At 37.7% G+C, this 27,687-nt stretch overlaps 1 protein-coding gene across 1 annotated transcript in view; it reads right to left on the minus strand.

Annotated features, from left to right (window-relative positions):
* Positions 1-15,222, minus strand: part of notch2 (notch receptor 2) — a 54,816-nt gene extending 39,594 nt beyond the window's left edge. Inside the window, 2 exon segments of the mRNA XM_051902549.1 lie at positions 36-117; positions 14,743-15,222. Of these exon segments, the coding sequence (XP_051758509.1) occupies positions 36-117; positions 14,743-14,815 (155 nt within the window). The 5' untranslated portion in view covers positions 14,816-15,222.
* Between the last annotated feature and the right edge of the window lie 12,465 nt (positions 15,223-27,687).

Below are 27,687 nucleotides of genomic sequence, written 5' to 3' on the forward strand. Positions count from 1 at the left end.
AGTGAAGTTTAAATCTGAGAGTTGTCCTGTCTTACCTGCAGTAGCCTGTTCCATTGTGGAAGGTGATACAGGTAGCATTGTTCACGCAGGGCTTCACGGGGTCCACACACTGCAGAGCTGTAAAGAAACATCAAAACTCAGATTAATATTTAATGTTAAATTATGTACAAATATTTCATTTAAAAATACACTACCATTAAATTGACAGTAAAAACTTTTATTTTGTTACAAAATTTTGTGTCAAATAAATACTTTAACATTCTACTCATCAAAGAATCCTTGGAGAAAAATCTATCACAGTTTCCACAAACATATATTAAGCAGCACAACTGATTTGAACATTGACAATATAAGAAATGTTTCTTGAGCACCAAATCAGCATATTAGAATGATTTCTGAAGAATCATGTGACTAAAGACTGGAGTAATGATGCTGAAAATTCAGCTTTGCCATCATTTTAAAATATATCAAAATAGAAAACAGTTATTTTAAATTGTAATAATATTTCACAATATTACTGTTTGTGCTAGGGATGTGACGGTGAGAAAATTTTCCCACCGGTTAATTGATGTGACAATACCGGTGTCACCGGGGGGCGGGGCCTCTACCTCTTTTTGGGGCTGTTCACACATCTCGTCTAAAATAGCGTGGAAAGCACGGCCACGTCGCTTTCTCCTTGTTTCCAAAGCGCTTGCGCTCCCATGGCGTCTGTCATTGCTATGCAACCATGAACTGCGCTCTCCGCAACGAGGAATGTTTTTGACATGAAAAATAAAAACCCGCCCTGTACAGCTATGATCAGCTGATCGGCTGAGCTTTCGATGTTTTGTTATGGAAAGGCCGACTTTTACTTTCAAATTAACGGCAATTGCTTGAATGGTGGGTTACTCTTACTGAAAAACACTCGACAAAACGGACATTTTGGCATAATTTGTGTGTGTTATGGTTCGTTAAGAGCAGAAGAGAACTCGATACTGGCGCGTGCGCTTTGTGTGTATGTGTGTGCGTGCGTCACATAGGCAGGACATTCACAGACAGCGCGTTCTCTTTTGCCTTGTCGCGCTTGAATGGTATAAGAGCATTAGCATGAATAAGAGCTTGATCATATAACGCAGAAAACGGATACTACGTTAATTGCATTAAATGCAAATATTTTTAATGCGTTAAAGTGGAAAAAAAAATTAACCTCAGTGCCGCGGTGGGCAAGTGATGAAACCGCTGTTACAACTGAACACCGGTAACACCGACTACCGTAGCAAGCCTAGTTTGTGCTGTATTTTTGATCAAACAAATGCATTTTCTTTCAAAAACATTTAAAAATCTTACCGAACTCAAACTTCTAAACAGTAGTGTAAATTTTTATATAATCATTGAAAGTCGTAAAGGAAAAAAAGAGATTGGTAGGGATAAACATAAATAAAGCTCGAGTTGAGATGTAATAGAAGTGATGTCCTTGTCTTGAGATTGACAGGACTACATTTACTTCCTCCCAAACTTTTGTTCAGAACTCCATTTTAGTGTACAGTAGAAAAAAAAAAAACAGGCCTGTTTAGTCATTTTTAAACTTTGCATAAAAAGGGTTCAGACTATAAACTTTAAATTGTTTGATATTATGAGCTTTGAACACTCACCCAATCAGACTGATATGAAACAAATCTAAAAAATATCAAAAAGTAATGCTAATTATGGCTGATAACGAATTGATCATATAAACAGGTGATTGCATTGCAAACTAGCTCCTAAATAAAAAAAAAAGAAAAAAGAAATCTGCTTTATGTTGTCAGGATGTTACAAAGAGTGTGGCAAAAATCTTCTGACGACACAAAGCAAAGGAAAAAAGCTGCTGTAGATTTTCTTCTCTCTCTCTGATACAAACATTACAGACAGTGGAGTTGTTGGGGGAAAGAGGTGAGAGACAAAGTGGCAGAGCAACAAGGGTGAAGAAAAAAAAAACCTGTAACCCTTTATGGTGACGATATGCCAAGTTCATTCAAGATGGAAATTCCTAACTGATCAGAGACTTTCACTCATTTCCTCTCAAAATACAGGAAGCATCTGGACACACGTCACAGATCTGGACGTCACAATGAAGCACATAACATATGAACATCTTGTTGTAACATAACCAAGCAAATTCAATCCAACAAACTCATTTCAAATGTGTAAACATACCCAGTTTATATAAAAGACTAAAGATCATAAAACCTTTAAACTCTTGATTTATACATATGAAGTCAGTTTACCGGGACGTCAAGTACATTTCAGCAAATAGAAGTAAGCCCTAGCCCACACTTCCCTTTGAGACACTAGGTGGCAGGTCATATGATTTCAAAGCAGCACTGACACCAAGTAATATAGTACTACAGCTCAAGACAGGAAGTGCATTGAGCACTAATACCGACTTCCTGTACTTTGACTGGGCCTCAAAATATCCCTGTGTGCAAAAGTGCAGAGAGAGCAAGCAAGGCCTGGGCACAAAGCCAACAGCTAAAGACGAGGCTTTACATAAATGACCCAAAGCTCTTTAACTTTGAGCCCGACAACATTTAGTTAATAACACTTGGAAGTCTAACACTCAAAAACAGCATTTGAGACAAAAATGACAAGTCTTGAGCACCGTGGAAAATTATCAAGAACATTGTGTGATGAAGTCAAGACTTAAACCTGGTTTTACTGATCATAAATCTCAGAGAAAAAAACACGTCACAGGCTCATCACATATGCAACACATCAGCGGCCCAAAACACATAACATTTCATAATGAAATTATACCTTTTAAAGTCAGCAAAAGGAGGTTGAAAAAGTGGTGGATGTGGTCTTCTCATCAGCTCATCTTTATTTGGCCAAAAAACTTGCATGGTGCAGATAAAAACAACACCTAAAACCACCAAATAAGTCAATGTCGAGATCTATTAGTGTTAACAGATATACTATATTAAGCACATTGTTTGGTCATATAATCATCTTTTTACATGCACACACATCCTCAAAGTCATGATGTTGTTCACTTTGCAAACGTCCAATAGCACACAGTGCTAGTGTACACATAATGCCTACAAAAAGCATTCACCCCCTTGGAAGTTTTCATGCTACAACAGTGAACTGCACAGGATTTAATCAGGCTTTTTGTCACTTCACAGAAAAATATTCTTGCCAATCTTAAGTTGTTATACACAGAATAATCATTTGCATAAGTATTCTGGTATTGAGCTAGTATTGGTAATTAATATCTGGCCACTGCAATTTCCCCCTTATTCATTCTTTTGCAAAAAATTAAAAAAGATATTTTAAAGAATGTAATTGTTTTTGTTCATACATTGAAATTCAATGGGGTCCAAAATAAAATTTGACTTTTAGGGTGCTTTCACACTTGGTTTGATTGCTTGGTCCGAACCAGAGTTCGACTGTTCCCCTCTCCCCCTTCCCCCGCTGGTCTCTGTTCACATTATATTATTTCGGTTTGAACGGACAGAGTCCTGCACGTGGGCTGGTACCGGAAGGTACCCAATGGGTGAACCGCTATTATTTGACGTAACTGGTAGAATAATATTTACGTGGTCATTTGCTGTGTGGATCGGGAATCAATAGGCATAGGCGGACTGTTGGTCCAATAGCCAAGACTATTTCGACTCAATATGGTACCCACTGATAGACAGCTGATTTCAAATGGTCCCATGTTTATTTGTGTTCACGCTCTGTAGTCTAAGGAACATCAAATGTTTCTAATTACAACGCAATTTTGCAGCGTTGAGTACAGCGTTTGCTCGCTGCAACTCAAGTGATTGACAGCTTCAGTCATTAAGGGAGCGCTCTTTGCTCTCTTTCTGTATGTAATCTATTTGCAATTTGAGTAGAAGTTTTATTTTTCATGCTGCTAAGAGGACCAACAGCCACGTATACACTGCAGAGTTTCCGGAGAGACAACCGAATATAAATGTTTGTGTGCCACAATGCATCAGCGCAAGTAGCTCAATATAATAATACACATTCAAAGGTCTAAAATCTCTTGAATGTCCAAACTGGCAAGCCTTAAAACACATACAACTGACAAAGTTTAGGATTAAAAAAACTAAATAACTGACATGGGAAAATTACATCGGTTAGAGGTTCTGAATTTCGGTTTCGATTACTTTTTGATTAATCGTCCAGCCCCTTAAATGCATCAACTCAGAATGCATAATGTTGGTTTGATTACTTGTGCTACATGAGAAAATAAATAATTTTTGTCTACCTAATGTAGTACATTTAATGTGGTTCAGGTCTCGGTCTTTATGTCAAACGGGTCGGGTACGGAATTAAATTAGTGTTGCTGTCAGATAACGGGTCAGGTGTTCTGTTAAGTACTGTGGGTGTGGGGTAGGTTAGGGTTTACCAAACAAGACCCGTGCAGGACTCTGTGAGCCGAGGTACAGTTGCATCATCATTAAACTACTATCGATTATCTATGTTGCTAGGTAATGGCTGTGAAAGAGAAAGCAAAAAAATGGATACAGCTGCTTTCATCACTTTTGTAGTTTTGTTTTTTTAAACCTCTGGTTTTGTTTCCAAAGTGTTAGCACATAACGACACGTGCATCTATCTGCCGCGAATTTACTGTAAATTTTCTAAAGAACGTGGGAGTCCATTTGTGCTGAAGGCAAGCAGAAATTAGATATACATTCTCTCCGCTTGCAGTGCGTCAGTCACGCTTACACCGTGTCTACACCGAAACATGACAGTTGTCACGCCACGTTGCACTGCGCCGCAACAGCTTAAGGCAGTCTACATTGGACATGACAAAGCGACCACTGCAAATTCATTTGTTCTTCATGCCAGAAGTAGCGCGAACGCTTGAAGTATGTCAGAAATAGAACGGGGCATCAGTTTACTGTTGGAAATTTGTAATTTAGGTTGAACCACATTCAGTGTAGAGAGCATCATTCATAATAATGGGTTCTATTGTCTTTTGTCACATTGATTTACGCTGCTAGCATCCGGTAGAGTTATCAGGAAAATGAAAGAGACCACAAACAAACAGTTTCATCGAATGATAAGCCATCAATACTTGTTCACTTCCGCGATTCAGTACGATTCACATGAACCATACCCCAGACCACCCTTTTTAGGCAGTTATGGTTCACGGGTGTGCATCCGAGTTTGGAAAACTGCGTTCACATCATCCAAATGAACCAATCAAACATCAATCAAACACGGGTGCACACCAAAAGTGCTAATGTGAAAGGATCCTTAGATTCTATTTGGACTCATTCTCATAAAAAAAAAAAACCTTCTCCCAAGTCAAATGTGTCTTGCAACCTCCACCAGGTTTCCTTTTAGGTTTCTTCCTATGTTCAAGACCCTCCGCAGCACAATGCTGCCACCGCTGCACTTCAAAGGCGTGTTTCTGTTTACGCAGTTTCTGTTTGTTTGGCTCAATTTTGGTCCCATCAGAACCTAAAACCTTCATCCAGTCAACTTTAAAGTCTCCCACATGACTTCTGGCAAACTGCAGCTGAGATGTCATATGACATGTGAACAGTGGCTTTCTCTTTGCTAATCTCTAATAAAGCTGTGACTGCTGATTCTCCTGTATTCACCTCCTGCCTGGTGGTTTTTCAATTACTTGAAAAGAGAGTTGCTTGGAGTGTCCTTTTACCTTTATGGAGTATGTTCTGCCTTAATACTGACTAATCAGAAGCTGGACCATCCATATAAAGGCATATTTATTACTACCTGTGACTAGACACAGATGTCAAAACCAAAACCAACTGCACCTGTGATGATTTAACGTCATATTAAAGATGGTGAATATTTATGAAATCAATTATTTTGAATTACTGTGTATATATCTGCATTTACTTTGACATTAAAGAGCCTTTTCCTTTCATCAGAGTCACTGTGCCAAATTAAGTCAACTGTGATTCAATGCTGTATAACAAGAAAACATGAAAAAGTCCAAGCAAGATGAATACTTTCTATAGGCACTGTGTTCAGAGGCAGCATCGTGCCAGGCATTTAATGTCCTGTGAGGTCAAAGCCTGCAACTGGAGAAGGCGTTTGGTTGCACCCCTTTTTGGCAGCAACTGTGGTGGGAAATATTTGGGAGAAGTGGCTAAGCTGAGTGTGAAATTGTGCTTTCACAGAGATTTAAGAGCCAAGGGGAGGGGAACTGGAGTGCTGAAGATATGAGAGGGAAGAATAGAAGGCAAGAGCAGGAGTCAAGTGTGCTCAAGATGGCAAGAGGCAATAATGGAGAACAGAACGAAAGGAAAGACAAAGGACTGTGAATGTTTTGAGGTTTTTTTTTAATTAAAAAAATACTAATATAGAAATTACAGTAAGCTCCAGGAAGAGCTTAGAGACGCTTTCTGATATAAACAAGTAAGCTGCTCTAAGATGAGTCAATAAGCTAACATACTGCTATATTTTGAATGAACATTGAACAACGCGAGATAGAAAGGAATTACACTGTTAGGCTTTTCTGTAGATTAATAATGAATGCATATATGAACATCATGTTTATTGTTATATACTTTTTGTAATATAATACAGTAGTTTAAAGCAGCTGTACTGTTACTGTAGTGTTCAAGTAGCATTCAAGTAAGAAATGTGTTCTTATTAAAGCTACCAAAGTTAATTAAATCAAGAGCAGTGAGTGACTTTCTGTTTTTCTTTTGTCGTTTGATTCATTTTAACAGCATATATACCAGTAGGTGCTATATATTACGCTGCTTTTACTTTAATACACAGATCTAAATGCGATTTCTTTACTTGCTGTTTACATTCAGAGACATAACCGACTGTGTTTATGTGAACTTTGTTCACTGAGTTTTTGAAATAATCTTGTGTGTTTTTGACAGTTTAATCGCAATAACACATGAAAGACAACTTAGTTTAATACTCACGGGACACCCCGTCAGACATCCGCATGCGTCGGGTGTGTGCGCTCAGAAAACCATATATCAGAAGTTTAAACTGATATGGCTTTAAAACGTATGCAGATGATAAGCTTTCATGATGAAGAAGAATTGCAATGTCACGTAAGCATGTCCATGATAGAGATGATCATCAAAACCAAACAGATATCATGTTTTAGTTTTTAATAGAGAATGCACAAGCTATTGCCTCTGCCCTTTGGGGGGGTGGGAAGCAGCAGCTCATTTGCATTTAAAGAGACACACACAAAAACAGCTCAAAAATTGGCATTTTCAACATGGTATAATAAATGATCTGTAGGGTATTTTGAGCTAAAACTTCACAGACACACTCTGGGGAGACCTTAGACTTATATTTAATCTTGTAAAAACGGGCACAGGTGCCCTTTAACTTTTTACATCAATTAGTGTGTTCATTAGCATACAAGTTTTTGCTGTGGTATTGCAGCAGTATCAAGAGTTGAGGAACTGAACTGGTATGGCTACTGACTACTGAAATGATGGTACTGTGACAACATTTATATTCTAAGAGTGTGGTCACAAAGTCTCATGGGCAAACATGATGAAGACAAAACAAGAGAATTTAGACGAGTCAGAGACACAAGTTAAGGGTGAGGCTTGCACAGAGAGAGAGGCTCAGCCCTGACTGGTCTGACAAGCTCCCCATATGCTTCATCAAACCGCCGAAGGGGAAGTTCTCAAAGGATTTTGAGACAGGCTTTCAGAAATGAACACTTTTTAACTCCTCTTCACATCCAGTCCAACTGAAGAGGCGTTTTTAAATCCTGTACAACCTTTTAAACCTCATGCACATCTAAATCCGGGATCTGCCTACCGTAAACCAGGCACTTACACTGAAAGCCTTCACACCTGCTGCGATCAACATTTTGGCCTGGAGTCAACAAGATTCATTGCATCACTGATCTGTGATCAAGCTCTGCTCTAAACTGCATAATGAGTAATAATCAGTCAGGCAGGGAACCGTTCCTAGGTTAGGACACTGCATGGGCTTAAAAGTCTCTGTATGGGCACCTGCTCTTCACAAAACAAATTCACTCTTTGTGTTTATCGTGAGTTTTCTCACAAGCAAACAACAGCCAAAACTTTCACACGAACTCTGTTTAGAGTAACCAGGCTGTGATTAACCAACTGCTAAACATTTTGTCTTCATTTTTCCACATTCATGAGGCCAGAGCTCTGTCCTTGAGGTGTGAAGGAATGGAGAGAGGAGCAAATGTCAGGACAACATGAGAAAAAGAGGAGAGGAACCCAATGAAGAGAAGTGGGAGGGTGATAAGTGGAATAATTAAAAGAAGCAATTCACACTCATTTGTTAAAAACAAACGTGTCTTCCTATCCCCTTCTGTTAAACTCAAACTACTCACTAACAATCTAGTTCTTTCAGAAACGAATGACTGAATTGCACGTTCCAGGAATAATCAGATGACAGATATCAGATAAACAGTAACAATGTGCAAAACTATATATTTTCAAATAAATATGTAGTTTTGTGTTGCCTGCCCTGAACCACTGGTTTCGGGTGCACCTGATCCCGATCAGACGCGTTTCTCAGGCAATGTTTGCATAACAAGCATTCTTGCATTCAAAAACAGCTAGACGAAGCGAAGCGAAATGTAACCGAATGCAGGGGTCTTGATACACATTTTAAAAGTCAGACTATTTTTAACTTGACACAATATTAAAAACGCATTGCTCGAGGAAGGGAGATAAAAAATGAAAAAAAAAAAAAAAAAAAACAGCGTGATGCAATGTAATGGTCAAAAATGTCTGTGTTATGCCAATATCAGAGGTGCATTGAAGAGGTTACCAAAGAGGGTTTTACCATGCAAACTGTCAAACAACTAAAACACAACCTGCTGTTTAAAGCAGCATTGCAAAATTATCAAAATACGTTTAATACATACAAAATATATAAAACCAGATGCAATGCAAAGCCAAAGACATCTGTTGAAATGTGTATAGCTGTAGCGACTGCTTCATAGGGGATGAATTCAAAGCATCACTTTTAAAACTTGAGTTACAAAAAAATTTTTTACAAAATATAAATTTATTGTTGTGTTTTACATAATTTAATATAAAATAAATATATATTATACACTGGATGGATGGATGGATGGATGGATAGATAGATAACTCCAGGGTGCCATAGCACAATCCACACTTAGTGCTGCCAGGATTCTCACCACACAATTCTTTGACTCCCTCTTTTTCTTAATTTCTTTATATATCTTGAACTCACAAACTCCTTCCTGTCTGTAGTCTGCATTTCTTATTCTCTGTCTCCCTTTCAGATGGGGCTCCAACAGTAACGTGACCAGATGTGAAAGCATGACTCTCTCAGAACTGGTTATAAATCAGTTGCAAAAAATCTACACAGCAGATTCATAACCCAAATGTGTGTGGTGTGTGTGTGTGTGCGCATGCATAAATGAACACCAGTATTCAGTGTGTGTGTGTGTGTGTGTGTGTGTGTGTGTTTACTGGCACTGAACACTTGGGTGTACTATCTGAAGCCAATTCAAATAACCTGCCTTTAATAAAAAGCAGTCCCATGCCTTTTTATCCCCACTAAATGCAGGATTGGGATCAGGGACTCTCTAAACTACATTCAGTGACTTATAAAAACTGTTTTCAACACAAAATCTGTCTTGTATTAAATCTTAGGCTTTGTTGAGCTGAGGGAAATTAGTCTTGAATACATAAAACAGCTGTGATATAAAGAGCTGCCCACCACTACGCCCACAAAAACACATGAAATACATGGTTTATCAGTCAGACGTAAGAGTTGGTAACATTTGATCTGCCTTTGGCCATCAGAAATTACAACAGCAGCAATAGAACTAGATTTTGGCATTTTTGACACTTTTGTGAGAATTTTAAATGAGGTTTTACAGCTCAGTAGGTGGAAATTGTACACTCGAAGTAATAGCACAACTCTTCTAAAATAAGCCACATAAGGTATGATTCATTCATGTCCGTAAGTTATGTGACAAAGTTTAATATTTACTTTTAGATATTCATGAATTCAGAACTCTAATCCTGACAATAAGCAGTAGAAATGGTCATGCAAACAGCCCTAATAAGGTTAAGGAGTGTTTCAAACAGTCTGGTTCTCCTCCTTCCTGACGTGGATCAGGCAGTGTGAGTGTGTCGGAGCTCTTGCACAGAGCAGCTGGTTCACAGCTGTAAGTCTTGCTTGTTTGAAAGCACTGCCTCATCCCCGCGACCAAACCCAGAACCCAAGGGATATCTCTGCTCGTGTGTGTCTCTCTCTCGCTCTCTGTTAGTGCTAATAGCTGCTGAGAGAGATGGGGAAGTAATTATGAGAGTCTGATAGGGCTGGGTTGAGAGGAAAGTACTCAGCGAGTGAGTGAGCGAGAGAGAGAAATAGAGTCAGAAGAGATTTGTCGGCATTGGCCCACATCCATGCTGGACAGCAGAAGGAAGTTGTTCACGCTGAGTGAGGAAGTAACCCCATTTCCTGGCATTTCTGTATATACAGCAAGTGCTCTCTATTCTGTTAAACGTTAACATGGCAACAAACAATAAACCCTTCCCAAAGCCATCTGTAATGAGGCAGGGGGCGTAATTGCGTACAGATTTGATGACATAAAGACAAAGGGAGGTTTTCAGTGGCACTCATTAAATCTGTACGTCACATGTGGCTAAAAAGCACCCTGATTGTTTAATGATAGACTGTGCCTAGTTTGGGAGGAAACCTGATAATTCTCAAAGCAACATTCCAATGAAAGTGTCCTGAGAACTGGCTGTATGCTAACAATCAGAATGAACACTTTCACCAGAAGCGCAAAAAAACAAAGTAGGAATGTGCAATATTGGATATTGTCTGATATTAGAGATTTTGTTTTATTTACTGTATCGGCCGATATTAGATACACTACTGTTCAAAAGTTTACTGTTTCTACTGTTCACAACTGTTTTTCACAATAATAATGATAATATGAAGAAATGTTTCTTAAAGGGTTAGTTCACCCAAAAATGAAAATCATGTCATTTATTACTCACCCTCATGACGTTCCACACCCGTAAGACCTTCGTTCATCTTTGGAACACAAATTAAGATATTTTTGTTGAAATTCGATGGCTCAGTGAGGCCTGCATAGCCAGCAATGACATTTCCTCTCTCAAGATCTAAAAACATACTTAAATCAGTTCATGTGAGTACAGTGGGTGAATATTAGTATTATAAAGCGACGAGAATATTTTTGGTGCACCAAAAAAACAAAATAATGACTTATATAGTGATGGCCGATTTCAAAACACTGCTTCATGAAGCTTCGGAGTGTTATGAATCTTTTGTGTCGAATCAGCGGTTCGGAGTGCCAAAGTCACGTGATTTCAGCAGTTTGGCGGTTTGACACGCGATAGCGAATCATGATTCGACACAAAACATTCATAACACTCCGAAGCTTAATGAAGCAGTGTTTTGAAATCGGCCATCACTATATAAGTCGTTATTTTGTTTTTTTGGCGCACCAAAAATATTCTCGTCGCTTTATAATATTAATATTGAACCACTGTACTCACATGAACTGATTTAAATATGTTTTTAGTACATAAATGTATCTTGAGAGAGGAAATGTCATTGCTGGCTATGCAGGCCTCACTGAGCCATCGGATTTCACCAAAAATATCTTAATTTGTGTTCCGAAGATTAACGAAGGTCTTACGGGTGTGGAACATGAGGGTGAGTAATAAATGACATTATTTTAATTTTTGGGTGAACTAACCCTTTAAGCACCAAATCAACATATTATAAAGATTTCTGAGGATCTTGTGACACTGAGGACTGGAGTAATGACTGCCATATTATTAATATTAATAATTGCCATATTTTAAAATGGAAAAAATTACATTTTAAAATATATTCGAATTAAAAATTTATTTTAAATTTAAATATTTCACAATATTACAGTTTTACTGTATTTGTCATCAAATAAACGCAGCGTAAGTGCCTTCTTTCAAAAACATTTAAAATGTTTTAAAACTTTCGAACTAGTGTACATACTGGCCAAAAAGTTTTCATTTAATTGTACACAAATTAGATTACCTCTGCCATCATTTAACGCTCATTAAAAATTAATCTTTAAAAACACTTATAATTTATTCACTGTTAAATGTAATCTTAAGATCTCTAAATAAATCAGTTTTTCATACTGTACATTATTATGTTGTAATGTCTAATTTACTTGTAGTATTTACAATGATTAAGTGTAGTTTTGTGTTTTATTTTTAATTCAGACAAAATAGTTTATAATTTCATTATAGTTTATCGATGTCAGCCATATTAAAATTGGTGCATCCCTAATTACAAGCCTATTGCAGATAAGAATGATTTCACATTACTAACCATGGATGTAGAGTAAGCGGGGGAGGGGGACCGCACTTTTAATAAAAAGCACATTCATCCACCGCACTTTTTTCGGGCAAGTGTGAAATACTATTTCACAATATTACTGTTTTTACTTTATTTTTGTTTAAATAAATGGGGCCTTGGTGAGCAGAAAAGACTTCTTTCAAAAACATTAATGTTTCCAAACTTTTGATAGGTACTGTATATTTTCTGCCTTATTCTGTGATGTTTTTTTTTACATTGTATAAAATCCATGAGGACTTAATGCACTTTAGGAGGAATTAAAGTGTGTGTAGTACATAAACCAATCATAGAACTGTCATAAAATATAGGAAAAAATATTATAGATATTAGTGTCTATTTTTCAGCAGTGTATTTGATTTCTTACTGACTTAAAAGCAAGAGATGAGATAAAAAATAAAATCTGTCAATTAGTCAAAGGTAAGATAAAAACTGGTATTACATTTACATTTCTGTCCTCTTCACTTCTGAAATGATGGCTACGCCCGTTACTAACATCATTACTTTCTGATACAGACAGTCAGTAGTAATAAGGAGGAAATGAGGCTGCATGACATGGTGCAGTTCTCAGGTCAAGCCTGTAAAGCTTGTACACACACACACACACACACACACACACGCTGTCACTGTGTATGTGTGTCTGGTGCCAGGTTTAGCGCATTGCCATGTGGCAGGAATGCAGAACGTCTTAATTCCCACTTCATTTGTTAACCTTCTCTAGGGCTTTAATCCATGGATTTAACAAGCTTGAGCCTCTCACTCCTTTCTGGCCTCTCGCAGCATTCTCCTACAATCTTACAAAAAAAGTGGCGACACCTCAGTTGTGGAGATTTGGTTATTAGGAGCTCAATGCCTTGTACATGATCGGTCCAGGCATCCACATACAACACAGAAGGTATCACCCATCATTCTCTGGAAGCAAAACACACACTACAAGACTCAAAATCATCACCTTTGAGGTTTTGACACCAAACAACAGCCAATGAAATTGCAAGACAGCTAATGAGTTATGTTCTTCAGGCTAGTACTGAGTGTTTCGGCAGTTCTCTGGGTACTACATATAAAATGAATCCAAAAAAAAAAAGAACAAAAATATTCTCTCACTATATCTTAAACTGGAGAATTATTTCAAAATGTCATCATAACACAAAAAAGCTTCTTCCAGCGATCTGCTCAAGACCTCCACCGCACCAGCTGGTGGGATGTGGGCATCCCTGATATATGCACGACCGTGGGCCATTTCATAACTGGCCCGTTGTGTTCTGAGAAGTGGGATTTGCCGGAGATAAATCACATTTCACACCAGAGAGGAGCAGCGGGTCAGAACCGTGGCTGGGCACCATGCATGCCGCTTGCAGGCGGGAACAATGGGCCAAATTCTTATTGCACACGCTGTAACGGCTGATGTTAGCAAATACATGCGACTTGAAACATCCTACACAACTGGGGCGACATGCCAGACGAGGAAAGAAAGAAAAGCGAAATCAATCCCACCCCAAGGAATGATACTCAATACAGAGGAACAAGGAGAAACATCATCTGTGGGACACAATGGGCGAGCTGCAGCATTGTGAAAATGAGTGCATCCACAGGGAAATGTGTGTGTGTGTGTAAGAGAGAGAGAGAGAGAGAGAGAGAGAGAGAGGAATGTGAAACACCAACAGCAGCATTCCTCCCTCTTCTTGCCGAGCCTGCAGTCATTATATTGTCTTGTTTTTTTGGTGAGGCTCTATTCTGGAGGGATTGGGTCTGACTTGCATGTGGAATAGAAGTCATGTGTGACATTATTCCTCCAAACTCTAATGCAACAACTGGCACTCTTTGTGTCTGAAACCTGCTGAGATGAACTGCTAAGCATAAATAAACAGCAGTCAGATGGAAACTCTTCTTGAGAAATACAACTATATACAACATCATTCAGCTTCAGCTTTCTGGAAACATCGAAAGCCCCAATGTCCACACACACCTACCCCAAAATAACAGTAAAAAGATGTGCTCCTTCCTCTTAAAGGAAAAACAAAAAGGGTTAATTCCTCCATATTTCTAAAAAGTCACATTTTCTCTCATACGTGTCCATTTTGAATTCTTATCTCACATTCTGAGAGCCGATGCAGATTTTCTCCGCTCAGACTCTCTCACATCTGGGCAGAGGTGTGAAACACGAGAGTTACCCTCAGAAAAGAAAAAATCCTGAGGGCTTTTTAAATGTTTGTGCAATACATATACAGATGACACATCTTACACATTTCTTTATTAATGCGCTTTAAATAACGTTAAGCTGACACGCCATTCGAGGCCGTGCAGAACTGAAACGTGAGCGCTGATGCTTCACACCGCCGTACAGATGCGTAATGACGGCAAATGACTATTTTAAAAAATGTGTTCTGAAATAAAAGATGTTAAATTACTTACCATGTGTTATTTTAAGGGAGCAGATAACAAGAAGGATGACTCTGCCCGAAGAGACACCGGGTAATTGGCCCATATTTTGAGTAAAATCCACATAGAGTCGCCAGCGCGAGGCTGTGCTCCGTCAGGTTAAAGCGTAACGAATCTTAAAATGATCTTCAAAAGTCTGAAAACGAATTATACTCGAAAGAGAAGCTGTCTTTTGACTATCAGAATGTCTCGTCTGACCACATAAATCCTTATAGTGCCTTCATTTGAAAGTTTTTCTTCACGTAGTTGCGCTGTGATCAAACTTTCTGAACTTCTCTCTTCTTTTCCTCCCAGTCACTGAAGTCGCAGACAAATGTGCTTCCGCCAACCCTACGGGTGGGTCTATAGTTTGTGATGCGTCCATAAATAACGAGCTTCACAAAAGTTTACTTCCTAGAAGTCGTTAAAACATTTAAAGAGTTAAACTATGAATTTATTTAGCCTTGAGCTGGTTTTGGAAGAAGACCTGATTTTATTACAAATCTATTTTTTTCCGTGGCGGAGGAATTTTCACTTATTCGGCAAAGACTAGTATGACTCAAAATTAACCCGTTCATACTTTTTCCTCTCCACCCGTTGACGTTACTTCATAAATTACCACCCCTTTCTCTGGGGGTTTTGATTTAGGGAGTTTTATCTGTTGATTCCTCTCTTTTACATTTGCCAGACGAGTGTGTAAATAGATTAATAACGAAATTGTGTTATGTTATATCTTGTTATATCTATAGCTATATAATAAATTATTATTACCAAACAACATCATATTGTGTATATAAATATCTGTAATTTGTGTATTTTAGTATTTATCCCAATAAATTTGAATGACTTCTTGGATGTTTAATTTACATTGGATATTAGCAAAAATTAAAAGCAGATTTGACAATTTGTTCTATATATAGGCCTATAATGTGTTAATGTGTCACATTATTTGTCACGTTTCCACAAAATGCATACTTATGTGCTAAATTAAACTAGCTGTTGTCATTTTGAAGCACTCACATTCTTATAGGAGAAAAAGGAAGTTATTTTTAAGATTACGGAGACACATGAAATTAAATAATTAATATATATATATATATGATGAATAATTATATGATATATATGATATATATGATGTGCACAGATAAATAATGTATAATAAATCTTGCAATATTCAATAAAAATAAGAATGGTCAATTTTGATTTCATGGTGACTTTGAAGTCCAAGTCAAGTCTGATTCAAATTAAATTTTGGTGAATAAGTAGCGATTCAGTACAACTCTCTGAGTTTCAATCTTTGCATAACAGGAATTGCAAACACAGCATCTTCACAGAAAGTGTGTATCATTCTAAGCTTTTGAGAGTCCTAACAAAAATGGCCTGTCACCTGCTGACATGGAAAAATTATATCAGTCAGTGAAACAAGTCCTGCGCAGTTCTTTCCACCAACATCACATCAAAACATTACAACACAAATGTCATGAATTAAGTGCCAGAGATCATCAAAGACGTGCTGTGGACACCATTGTTTAAGATGTTACGTTAAACGGGCTGCTGTTGTAAAGGCAAAATAAACAAATCAATCCCTTTTTTGTTCATGTCCTCCATTGCTTTCTGATGAAAGACTTTGCACTGAATAGAGCAAATTAACCCTTCCAGTTTCCCTGTAGGGGGTCCAGCTTTGGTTTCTCTAGCTGACTGCAATAAAGGGATTGCTGTGCCACAGGGTGCTGTAGACTTTCTGTTCTTTCCCTATTTTTCCAGACCCAGACGGTTTGCAGGTCTCAGCTCATTCCTCAAGGATGTCCTTTTCAGATGCACATCATGTGATTTACAATTACTGCATTATATCACAAATATAGAGGAATTTGATGATTACAATCTGGGTTTTTATGGCCTTGGCTGACATCAAACAAAATATTTTTCCATAAATGCAACCTTTATGGACATTGTTTGTTTTATCAACATTACTTTTATCTTAAGGCTTCACACTGAACAATTCTCACCTATTGTTGGAGTTTCTTTTGGAATCTCCCCTAAAGTCCCTACAAAAACAACGGCTTCAATCCTTGGGTGTGCCATCTGTGCCGTTGAGCTCAGATTATGCTCATTTAGCAAAGAAAAAAACCATCTGTGCAATACGTCAGCTAAAGCCATCTGTAAAACTTAGTTTCATTTATTGTTATTTTAAACTTCTAGAAAATGAAAATGTCTGAGCAGAATCTAAAGGTATCTTTTCTATAGTAAAGGGAACAGAGTAAAGCTGCCACTTCTTCCACGTCAACTCAAGTAACAAAAAAAAAAAACCCCAATATGTATATTTTGCAATTGATGAGCACCACAACAAGCAATGTATTTGGTGGTACATCAATTGGCAGAGCACCTTTATAGACTGGCCTCACATGTATACAACCTTTCAAAGTTGGAGCAAACTTTATCTCAGACTGATGGACACTTGATGCCAGGGCTGCAAAAGTAAATATCAAAATGAATGAATGTCCCCATGATAAGACAAAGGTCATCTGGAAACTGCTGGGACAATTTTTAATGGCCTGCCATCCAGAGGGTGATTTATCTCAGCAGTAATGCGTCAAGGGGGCCGGATAAAACACTGATATATGGTGGCTAGGTGGCATCAGAAGACTGATTGCCTCACGATTGGCTACCTACACCCCCACCTCTTCTGCCCACTGTCCATCAGCGTGGGAAACTACACTTAGTACACACCAAAAACTCAGCTTTGACATTTGAGGAGGAAGTTACCAGTTCGAGAAAATGTATAAATAGATAGATAGATAGATAGATAGATAGATACATAGATACATAGATAGATAGATACATAGATAGATACATAGATAGATAGATAGATAGATACATAGATACATAGATAGACAGACAAAACCCAGCGGAAGCATCACCTATCTCTCGCTCCATTAAAATGAAATGGGAGAGAAGGCACAGGAAGTGAGGGGTATATTTAGCGGTAGATTATCTGTGACCTTCTTATACAACATCATATCAACATCATATGAACCGGATGGCGCTGCAAAAACTGTAGCAGTGGCTGTAAGATGAGAGAGTGTTGTTCACGTATAGGCTTAAGATCTGCTCTAGCAATTCCAAATATGTAACATAAAAACGATTAAGGGATTTTTTGTGTGTGCAACTCCTCCCTATACTTATGGATCTCCATAATATGTTTACTTCCTAGTGTCATTACAGAAAGCTTTTCCAAACCTTTGGAAAAGAGCCAGTTAGATGACAGCAGGTGAGGCCTGGGAAAAGACAACGCATGGATTAGTTTAACATGTTTTGTTTACTAATTTCTGCTAATCATTTCCTACACGTTTATTTAGCCTATGAGATACCCATGCATCATCACATTAGGTCATCACATGACTTTTTACACACAAAAGAGATTCACAAAAAAAAAAAAAAAAAAATTGAATATAAATGCCGGCATGTGACTTGCAATGATGGCATAGTTTTGTTCATATAAATAGGCCCATCTTTTCTCCTGAATGGGAATTAAATAGAAAGAGTTTTCATGTTGTGATGTGATGAGCCATGTGACATGCAGTGGGCCTGTAATTTGCATCAGCATTATGAATATGACACACATGAAGCTGGAAAACTGTGCTCTTTTGAATGTAAGGTGTGTCTGATTCTGAACACAATGGAGTGTCTGTACAGTTTGACAACATTATGCTAAAAGTTAAAAGACCCAAAATCAGAAGAACAGGAAAATTACCTGGATATGAGCTGTCATTAACAGGCACAACAATACAATGCCACAAATATGCAACAGATGTTAAAGTTCAGAATTGAAAGATTTACTTCCTTTTAACATGTGTTGGAAATCGAATTGGCCACACCAGAGGAAAGCTAAAATTTGAACAGGAATGACAGAAATTCAAAGAAATTCTACATAGGTGATGCAATGTATTGGCCTATAAAACTTCAAGGCTTTAAACATTTTATCTTAATAAACTTAGCTTTTCCCATTAAAAACTATGAATTTGTTGGCATTCAACTTCCTTAAATTCAAATTGCAATTCTGTATCCTGTTTCTACCTCAATTCAAATTCAAGAATCTAATTTTAATTTCAATTTCAATTGGTGCAGAACGCTGATTTACTGAAACAGGAACACGGACTTGAATTTCACAGTAAAAATGGGTAAAAACTGCTGTTTAATTATTCCTTATAGGTCTATTTCTACCTGATCTGACCCTTTAAAATGAGTTAGATGTAATAAAACAAAGTCAAGTTGATTCAGTCATTTAAAATAATATTTTGACTTAAAAACTGATAATTTAGACGCAACCACATAAAAGCAAATTTTTAGGTTACCTGACTTTTTTTTTTTTTTTTTACCATAGATACTGTAAAATGTGTATTCTGCATATTTACAAATTAGATTTCTGTTTGATGTCTGTGATAATGTGCACTGAGCTCCTTTTATGTGGTAAACGACTGATGAATCTTTAACGTTAACGAGAAATGTAATTACGGCAATAATTAGAGCCCAAAAGAGGCTGTGAGATTTCGCATGGCATCTTCAAACTAAAACAGCCATGGTCTTAGCATCGACAAAAGCCAAGTTCTCAAGACTCATGTTCCCTTTGCGCAAGTGTTTGGATCACCGCAGCACCACACTACTTCTCAACGTTCCACGGTGGTCAGGGCTCTGGGTCAGCTTGCGGCCCCCTCTGACACAGCCTGACATGAAAACCCGTCCTTAGAGGGGCTAAGACAGTAGAGAGGTTACTGGAAGAAGCAGTAAGGAGAGAGCTGACAGTTAAAGTCGTGAGGTTCCTAAGGGGGAGAATTTTGTCCGTGTCCTGTAAGCGGACCTTGGGTCTTGGCCGGAGCAGGTGGGTGGAATTTGCTGTTGCGAGTATGATGTCTGCCCAGCCATCACATACACGGTGAGAGGGCTATTTATACAGCACTGTGGGAAAAGGAGAGCGCTCATGTTTATGAGCATTGACCTACAGACATGATGAACGAAGGCCATACCATTTCAGCCTTAGACCATTAGTGACATCAAGGTCAAAGTCTGCATGTGGACACATACAGTTCATGTGTTTACATAACCCTTGCAGAATCTGTAAGATTGTAAGATGTTTATCATTTTTATTATAAAGAGTTCATAAAAATAGTGTGTATATATGTTACGTTAATTACGTTAGTTCACCCAAATTCTGTCATTAATTACTCACCCTCGTGTCGTTCCACACCCGTAAGACCTTCGTTCATCTTCAGAACACAAATTAAGATATTTTTGATCAAATCCGATGGCTCAGTGAGGCCTGCATTGACAGCAAGACAATTAACACTTTCAATGCCCAGAAAGCTACTAAAGACATATTTAAAACAGTTCATGTGACTGCAGTGGTTCAACCTTAATGTTATGAAGCAACGAGAATACTTTTGTGCACCAAAAAAACTAAATAACGACTTTATTCAACAATATCTAGTGATGGGCGATTTCAAAACACTGCGTTTAAATGCAGGCCTCACTGAGCCATCGGATTTCAACAAAAAATATCTTAATTTGTGTTCCGAAGATTAACAAAGGTCTTACGGGTGTGGAACGACATGAGGGTGAGTAATTAATGACAGAATTTTCATTTTTGGGTGAACTAACCCTTTAAGCTATTTGATATTATTATAGTCCACAAGACAAAATAAATAAACCAACCTATGACAAAAATACAAATAAGTTAATTAATAATAATAATAATAATAGCAATAATAATAACATATTGTGTGATCCCTGAGGAGGCAACACACCATATTAAGAACAGGACATTTTTTGTAAAGTTATTATTTTGTTTTGTGGAATATATGCATATATCTGTTATAAAGATTTTTACTAAATAAAAAGTACTAAATCTTCACAACTGTAATTGATTCGGGTATATTGTAAGAACCCTTGTGATGATCCATTACGAGTGTGCGTATGTGGGTTACAGTCGTAGGGTATGGCAAATCGTTTTAGAGTTCATGCTGAATAAGCCGCCCTTTGATTTTCTGAGGCTGGTCCCACTGGCTTAAAAGTGCACTGAGGTCAAAGTAATTCTCTATGGTCGGTAGCCTTTCACACAGTCCAAAGGGAATAAGAGAGAGTGACAGAGACAAATAGATAAATTAAAATAGAAGTAAAGGTAGTGCTAAAAAATGTCAAAATATACACAGATTTGTGTATTACAGGCAGTATACCCCCCCCCCCCCACACACACACACACACGTATACGCATTCATGTAAGTGCACAACATTGGGGAAAGTGTAGAGTGAACATAGTGTTTTTCCTGCCAAGGGTTAATTGTGTCATAAATCCAGCTTGATGCCAGGCATGACTGGTATTCACACCTCCGACTATAACACAGACTCCCACAACAGCGTAGCTAATCTAGATAGGACACTATTAATACCGCCATCTGCAGTAACCAGCTTGACACATAGTAAGTTTTTTTTTAACAGAACAGACTGTATTTCCAGGCATATTGAAAAGGTTATCATTAACGGAACATTTCAGGTTGAATTTAAAGGGTTAGTTCACCCAGAAATGAAAATAATGTCATTTATTACTCACCCTCATGGCGTTCCACAGCCGTTCCACAGCCGTAAGCCGTATTTAAATCAGTTCATGTGCGTAGTGTTTTGAAATCGGCCATCACTATATAAGTAGTTATTTTGGTTTTTTGGCGCACCAAAAATATTCTCATCGCTTTATAATATTAATATTGAACCACTGTACTCGCATGAACTGATTTAAATATGTTTTTAGTACATGAATGGATCTTGAGAGAGGAAATGTCATTGCTGGCTATGGAGGCCTCACTGAGCCATTGGATTTCAACAAAAAAATCTTAATTTGTGTTCCGAAGATTAACGAAGGTCTTACGGGTGTGGAACATGAGGGTGAGTAATAAATGACATTATTTTCATTTTTGGGTGAACTAACCCTTTAAGTTATCGTCAGCATCTGTGGTTAAATTACCTATTGCAGTTAATAAATAAATAAATAAAATACACAATTTTAAAAGAATGCCTCTTGAGGTTCCAAACAGAATTGCAAAATTAACTGTTTTCAGACAGGTTTCATGAACCGACAGCTATTCCCTGTTGAAATAAACCAACTGAAGCTGGTTTTCTGGTCTTTGTTGGCCTCCCAGTCTGGTTAGGCTGGTATGTTGGCTGGTTTTAGAGGGGTTTGGGGCACTTTTTAGCTTGCCCCCAGCTAAACACCAGCTTGGACAGACTGGAAGACCAGCTTAAACCAGCTTTAAGCCAAGTTTAAGTTTTTTTTTTTTTCTCAGCAGGATGGTTTCTGGTCAGACAAAAAATTAAGTATAGCAAAAAACAGACGGCTTTGTGTCTCTGCATAATAATTGATGGCTTTGTAGTCTCAGCATATTAAACTATTAATAATTTAACATAAAAATTACATAGCTTAGATTTAAACACCATCCCCCTGTTTCACAGACAAGTCTTAAGCCTGGTCCCAGACTAAAATACATGTTTGAGCTGTTTTAACTAAAAACAACTTGCACTGGGATATCTTAAAATATGTCAGTGCCATTGTTTTGTCTGAAGATGCACACCAGTAATGTTATTTTTTTTCTAAGGCACATTTATAAAAGCTACTTATATGTCCTAATTGAATTAAGGCCTAAACCTGACTTAATCTAAGCCCTGTCTGTGAAACCAGGCCTAAATGTGTTAGCATTACTATAGCGATATCCAATATCACAACTTCCTGCAAAGTTTGAATGATATAGACAAGGTGCAATGTAAGAAAAACCAAACAAATTGATGATGAATTCTCTGCCTAGAACAGAAGTCCCAACACACACACAAAAATGATTTAGACAACTGACTTAACAGCTCGAATAAAACAATTTAAAGAAAGAATTAATGTAATATAAGCTTCTCTGCTTTTAAACCTTCAAAGTGCAGGACCAGTTTACTTCTACTGTAAGCGCCTTGCTATATCAGCACAATTTACTTTAAAAAATAGTTTAAAAATGCAGGATAAAATGTTTTTCTCTGATAATCAACATTATGCACACACACTGTGAACTGAACCTGAAATGTTCTTCAAAGCCTAGTTAATCAGACAGATGAAGTAGCCCTACAGGTCTAACACAATTACAGTGACACATACGTTCCCATATGGCTGATGAGCTGTACATGAGGTTTAATGTGACCTCGGTATGAGGGTCACTCCCTTTAGTGTGTGTAATGGAGATTGTGTACACACAGGGTTAAGGTGCATCGAGCTTCATCCGTCAGTCTTGTTTCAGGCTTGGTGAGGGTGGAGGGCAGTTCCCAGGCCCCCATGTGTACGTTGGGGGGCAATAACTCACAAGCTCCCTCAGAACTTCCTCTTTCGGCCCTGGTTTTTACGACCTCTGTAGACTGGAGTACAGCTGCTTGGGCTCTGCGGTGCGAATCGAGGGAGCGTGAGAGAGGAGAAACAGGAGGAGAGACAAGACAGCAGGAGAGCTGATGGAGAAAGGTGAAATCACAGTGTCAATTTGAACAGCAAGCAGGAGAAAGAGGAAGCCTTAAGATTCTAGATATTTTGTGAGAAGTATGGCAACCATAAGTACAATATGGTTACAAACCAAGTCACTGTGTGTGAGAACGGCATTATACAGACGCTGTGTGATTTATGATGGTTAAAGCGTCACTATAACAAATGAGAATGGCTTGACAAACAATTCTCATGTCAATGAGATATTAGATGTAATTTATCAACCTTTATCAATTCAATAAAATAAACTTGACCCTTTACAAAACTTTTCCACCATATTGTACACAAAATATCATAGTAAATACAATAATATAATGCAACTTAGTATTACATGCCACTATCATCACAAAAAATGAAAGATATCCAACAAAACAACATTTTCAGAAAAAAAAAAAACCATCACCGAAATGCTGTTTTTATTCTAAGGTGTTGCGCACTGGCAAAAGTCAAAAGAGCCTTGAACTCTCCTTCAAAACACGTCATACAGACTTTTTTTGTCCATTTTATCACTTGCCAAGCAATGGTTGGTAGAAAAGTAATAGCAACTAACATGTAGGATGCATTACATGTTGAGTAATAAATTAAACAATTAGTTCACTTTCAAATGAAAATTACCCCAAGCTTTACTCACCCTCAAGCCATCCTAGGTGTATATGACTTTCTTCTTTCTGATGAACACAATCTGAGAAATATTAATAAATATCCTGACGCATCCGAGCTTTATAATGGCAGTGAGCGAGGATCAACAAGTATGAGCTAAGAAAGTGACTCCATTCACATCCATCCATCATAAACATACTCCACACGGCTCCGGGGGGGTTAATAAAGGCCTTCTGAAGCGAAGCAATGCATTTGTGTAAAAAAAAAAAAAAAAAAAAAATCCCTATTTAACAAGTTATGAAGTAAAATATCTAGCTTCCACCAGACCGCCTTCCGTATTCAAATTAGGAAAAAAACCCCGAAACTGCCGTCGTGTCAGTTACACTTTTTCCGTAAGTTGAATAGGGAAGGCGTAGGACTTTTTACTTCATAACTTGTTAAATATGGATTTTTTTTTTTTTTTTACACAAATGCATCACTTCGCTTCAGAAGGCCTTTATTAACCCCTGGAGCCATGTGGAGTACGTTTATGAAGGATGGATGTGAATGGAGACACTTTCTTAAGCTCATACTTGTTGATCCTCGCTCACTGCCATTATAAAGCTCGGATGCGTCAGGATATTTATTAATATATATCCGATTGTGTTCATCAGAAAGAAGAAAGTGCACAGACTACACCTAGGATGGCTTGAGGGTGAGTAAAGCTTGGGGTAATTTTCATTTGAAAGTGACCTAATCCTTTAATATATTAATTTTAAGTAAAAAATTCTATTTTAAAACATATTAAAATATTATTAAATCTAACCAGCCAAAAATTTTTGAATAGTACTGTGTGTGTGTGTGTATATATATATATATATATATATATATATATATATATATATATAGCCTATAATTAACCCCACTTTTGGTGGGGTTCCCCTGCGAGGACTTTAGAAGACACAACATCTGGATCAACACACACATTCGCAAATTTCTATATATCCTAATTATTGTTAATATGTAATTCATTTTTCCAGGAGCTCTTTGCTTCTACCTTCAATTAAATTGCTAACAGTGATTGTAAATTAATTGCCTAAATTATTACATTATTAGCTAACTGCATTCTCCAAATTGTAATGTTGACATGCATTCTCTGTAAAGCTGCTTTGAAACGATATGTATTGTGAAAAGCGCTATACAAATAAATGTGAATTGAATTTAATATTGATAGTAACTAATAAATAGAATGGTATTTTGGCAGAAAGTGCAGATAACATGGTACATTTTTGTAGAAGATTCTGTTCACACAATTTGACATATTCCTCATAATAACATTAAGTTTAAGTAAATACAGAACCATCTACTATAATTTTCTTTTCTTGATACTAGGTTTTCTTTCCTTTTATAATCCATCTCTTTCAATTTCCATTCCCCAGCAAAACCATTCCAGTAAGTGTGTCACTTGTTCACACATTTTACTAACTTTCCCTGCAGACCGCTCAGAGAACAGTGTGTCTGTGTGTGCATAATCAGTTCATGGTGCGTTAAGAACGTGTGCAGTATACACGACCCCTGATCACACCAAGTATTTTAATCCAATCGGCTTCGTTTTCACATGACTGTCACGCACCCCTGCCACCATGGCAACAGAAAAGAGAGAGACGGGAAGAAAGTAGAAAAAAGAGCAAGAGATAGGAGTGGCAAAATGTTCCCTTGCCTTCCAACTGTAACAAGTCTGGCCTTATTACAATTATTAGTTCTGAAACTGACTTCATCTGATTCTGAACTCCATCTTGAAAATGAGCGCTTGGCTCTTGTCCTGCTCTGTCTGTATCACTAGAGCAAATTTCAAGCAGTGTTGATGATCAACGGTATGCAAACACTTCCCTTCTCACACAGCTTCACACAGTGTCAGATAAGGATCTTCTACGAAGGTGAACATCAGATACAAAAACAGATACACCTTTTTCTCAGGTCACAAGGGCACAGAGCATTTTTATCTCAAAGGGAGAATGTTTTAACCAGGTTTACAAACTTTTTCAATCAATCAACTCTTGAGCTTATCAAATATGTCTGTCTACAGGAAGTGACTTTTACTATTAAAATAGAGCCTTAACAACATGAAAAAAACTGTGTAACAAAGTGTGCAGGAGAACATAGATAAAACTGATGGTGACAGCAGGGTCGTGAACTACAAATCAGCTACATCTACTGATACAAACCGAGAGTTCTTGTAAAGAACATTGCTAAAGATACATAACTGCAAACCTCAAGGACAACTGCTGCTAAAACGCACCTTTCAAATCTATTGCACGGCACAAGTTTCTCATCTATCCATCCATTTCTGCTAAGAAAACATCCAGCATAGTTCAAGGCCTGGCAGTGTTTATCAGCAGGTCAGCCTCAGCAAACTCCCACTTCCCCCTCTGCAAAGAGAAACTGAGGGGTGAAGAGTTGAGTCTGTGCACTGTGGTTGGTGATGCACGCTACCGTGGCAGCTTCTCTTTTCGGCTGTACCCACTTCCTGCACACACGTAGACATAACGGGGTAAGAACGTCAGCATTTCGTTGTCTCTGCAGAAATGGTTAGCACCTTTTTTTGCATCCAGTCTCTAAAATCATCTCTCTTTCTCGGTTTCCTTCTTGCTGAAAACTTTGCACAATAACGAAAAACAATTAGCGCTCGGGCCGAGAACAGGAAATTTTTTATTTTAAACTACAGTTGGGCGCACTCTGGTGGTTGTGGATGGAAAGACATAGCAGACATTGGCAAAAATGTGTACTTTTTGTTCATCAAGAAAGTTTTACACATTAAACAAACGAGTATCACTAGAGAACGTAACATCCAGTCATCCGCGGGACGTTCACTCAGAACGCCATTTTTATTTCAAAAACGTGAAATGCTGAAAGTAAAGGTCTACAATAGTTTTAACTTATAACACTACTGAAACAGCAACAAGGCACTCCGAAACTATTATACACGTTTACATGTAAACTACTTTAAAAACCAGCGCGGTGAAAGGAAAAACACAGCCCACAAATGCTTATTTTACATGGGGCGGGTCGCCTAATGGGGGCCGACATTATGCGATAGTGTTACTAGCTGAATGCTATTCCCAGATAGCACACTGTCTCCAAGATGAATTTTAAAAGAACGCTTCTTTCTGTTGTGCACAATCATATGATAAACATCCTTTTTAAAAAGCAGTTTCTAAACCATAAACATCTTAAAGACATTTTCTAAATGTCTATTTAACATCTGACAGGAAACGACTTTGATTTGAGATGAGGCATCTCCACGATATAGGCGTGCTATAAATTTTACCTTTTACCTTTACCTCCCGTATCCGAAAACTTTTCCAAAAAATTTCCCATTTCAAGGATTTTATATATTTATTTATTTTACAACTACTATTGCTTCTGGTAGGTATAGAGGAATAGTCCACTGTCTTCGCTGGAAACACACACACGCACAAAGTGTACATTTAATTTGTGGCTGTTTTCCCCCCTTTTCATTGGAAATACGCACTATATGACATTAAAATAACTTTAAGGATGTCATGTTAGAAATTCCCATTCCCATGAGTTTATCAGGTCATTCTTTCCAACTATAATTCTAGTGAACTAGTATGAACATACGTGAAATTACATAAAATGAATGGCCTGCTTTGGCAACGGAAACCCAAAAAGCCACAGACCAATGAGACCATTTCTTTGATATGACTGACGGTTACCTTGTATTGAGACATCTACTAGTCTAAAGATAAAAAAACATAAATGCCAGAGTGAACTATAAAACCAGAAAGAAA

Source organism: Ctenopharyngodon idella, chromosome 8, assembly GCF_019924925.1.
Source record: "Ctenopharyngodon idella isolate HZGC_01 chromosome 8, HZGC01, whole genome shotgun sequence".
NCBI lineage: Eukaryota > Metazoa > Chordata > Actinopteri > Cypriniformes > Xenocyprididae > Ctenopharyngodon > Ctenopharyngodon idella.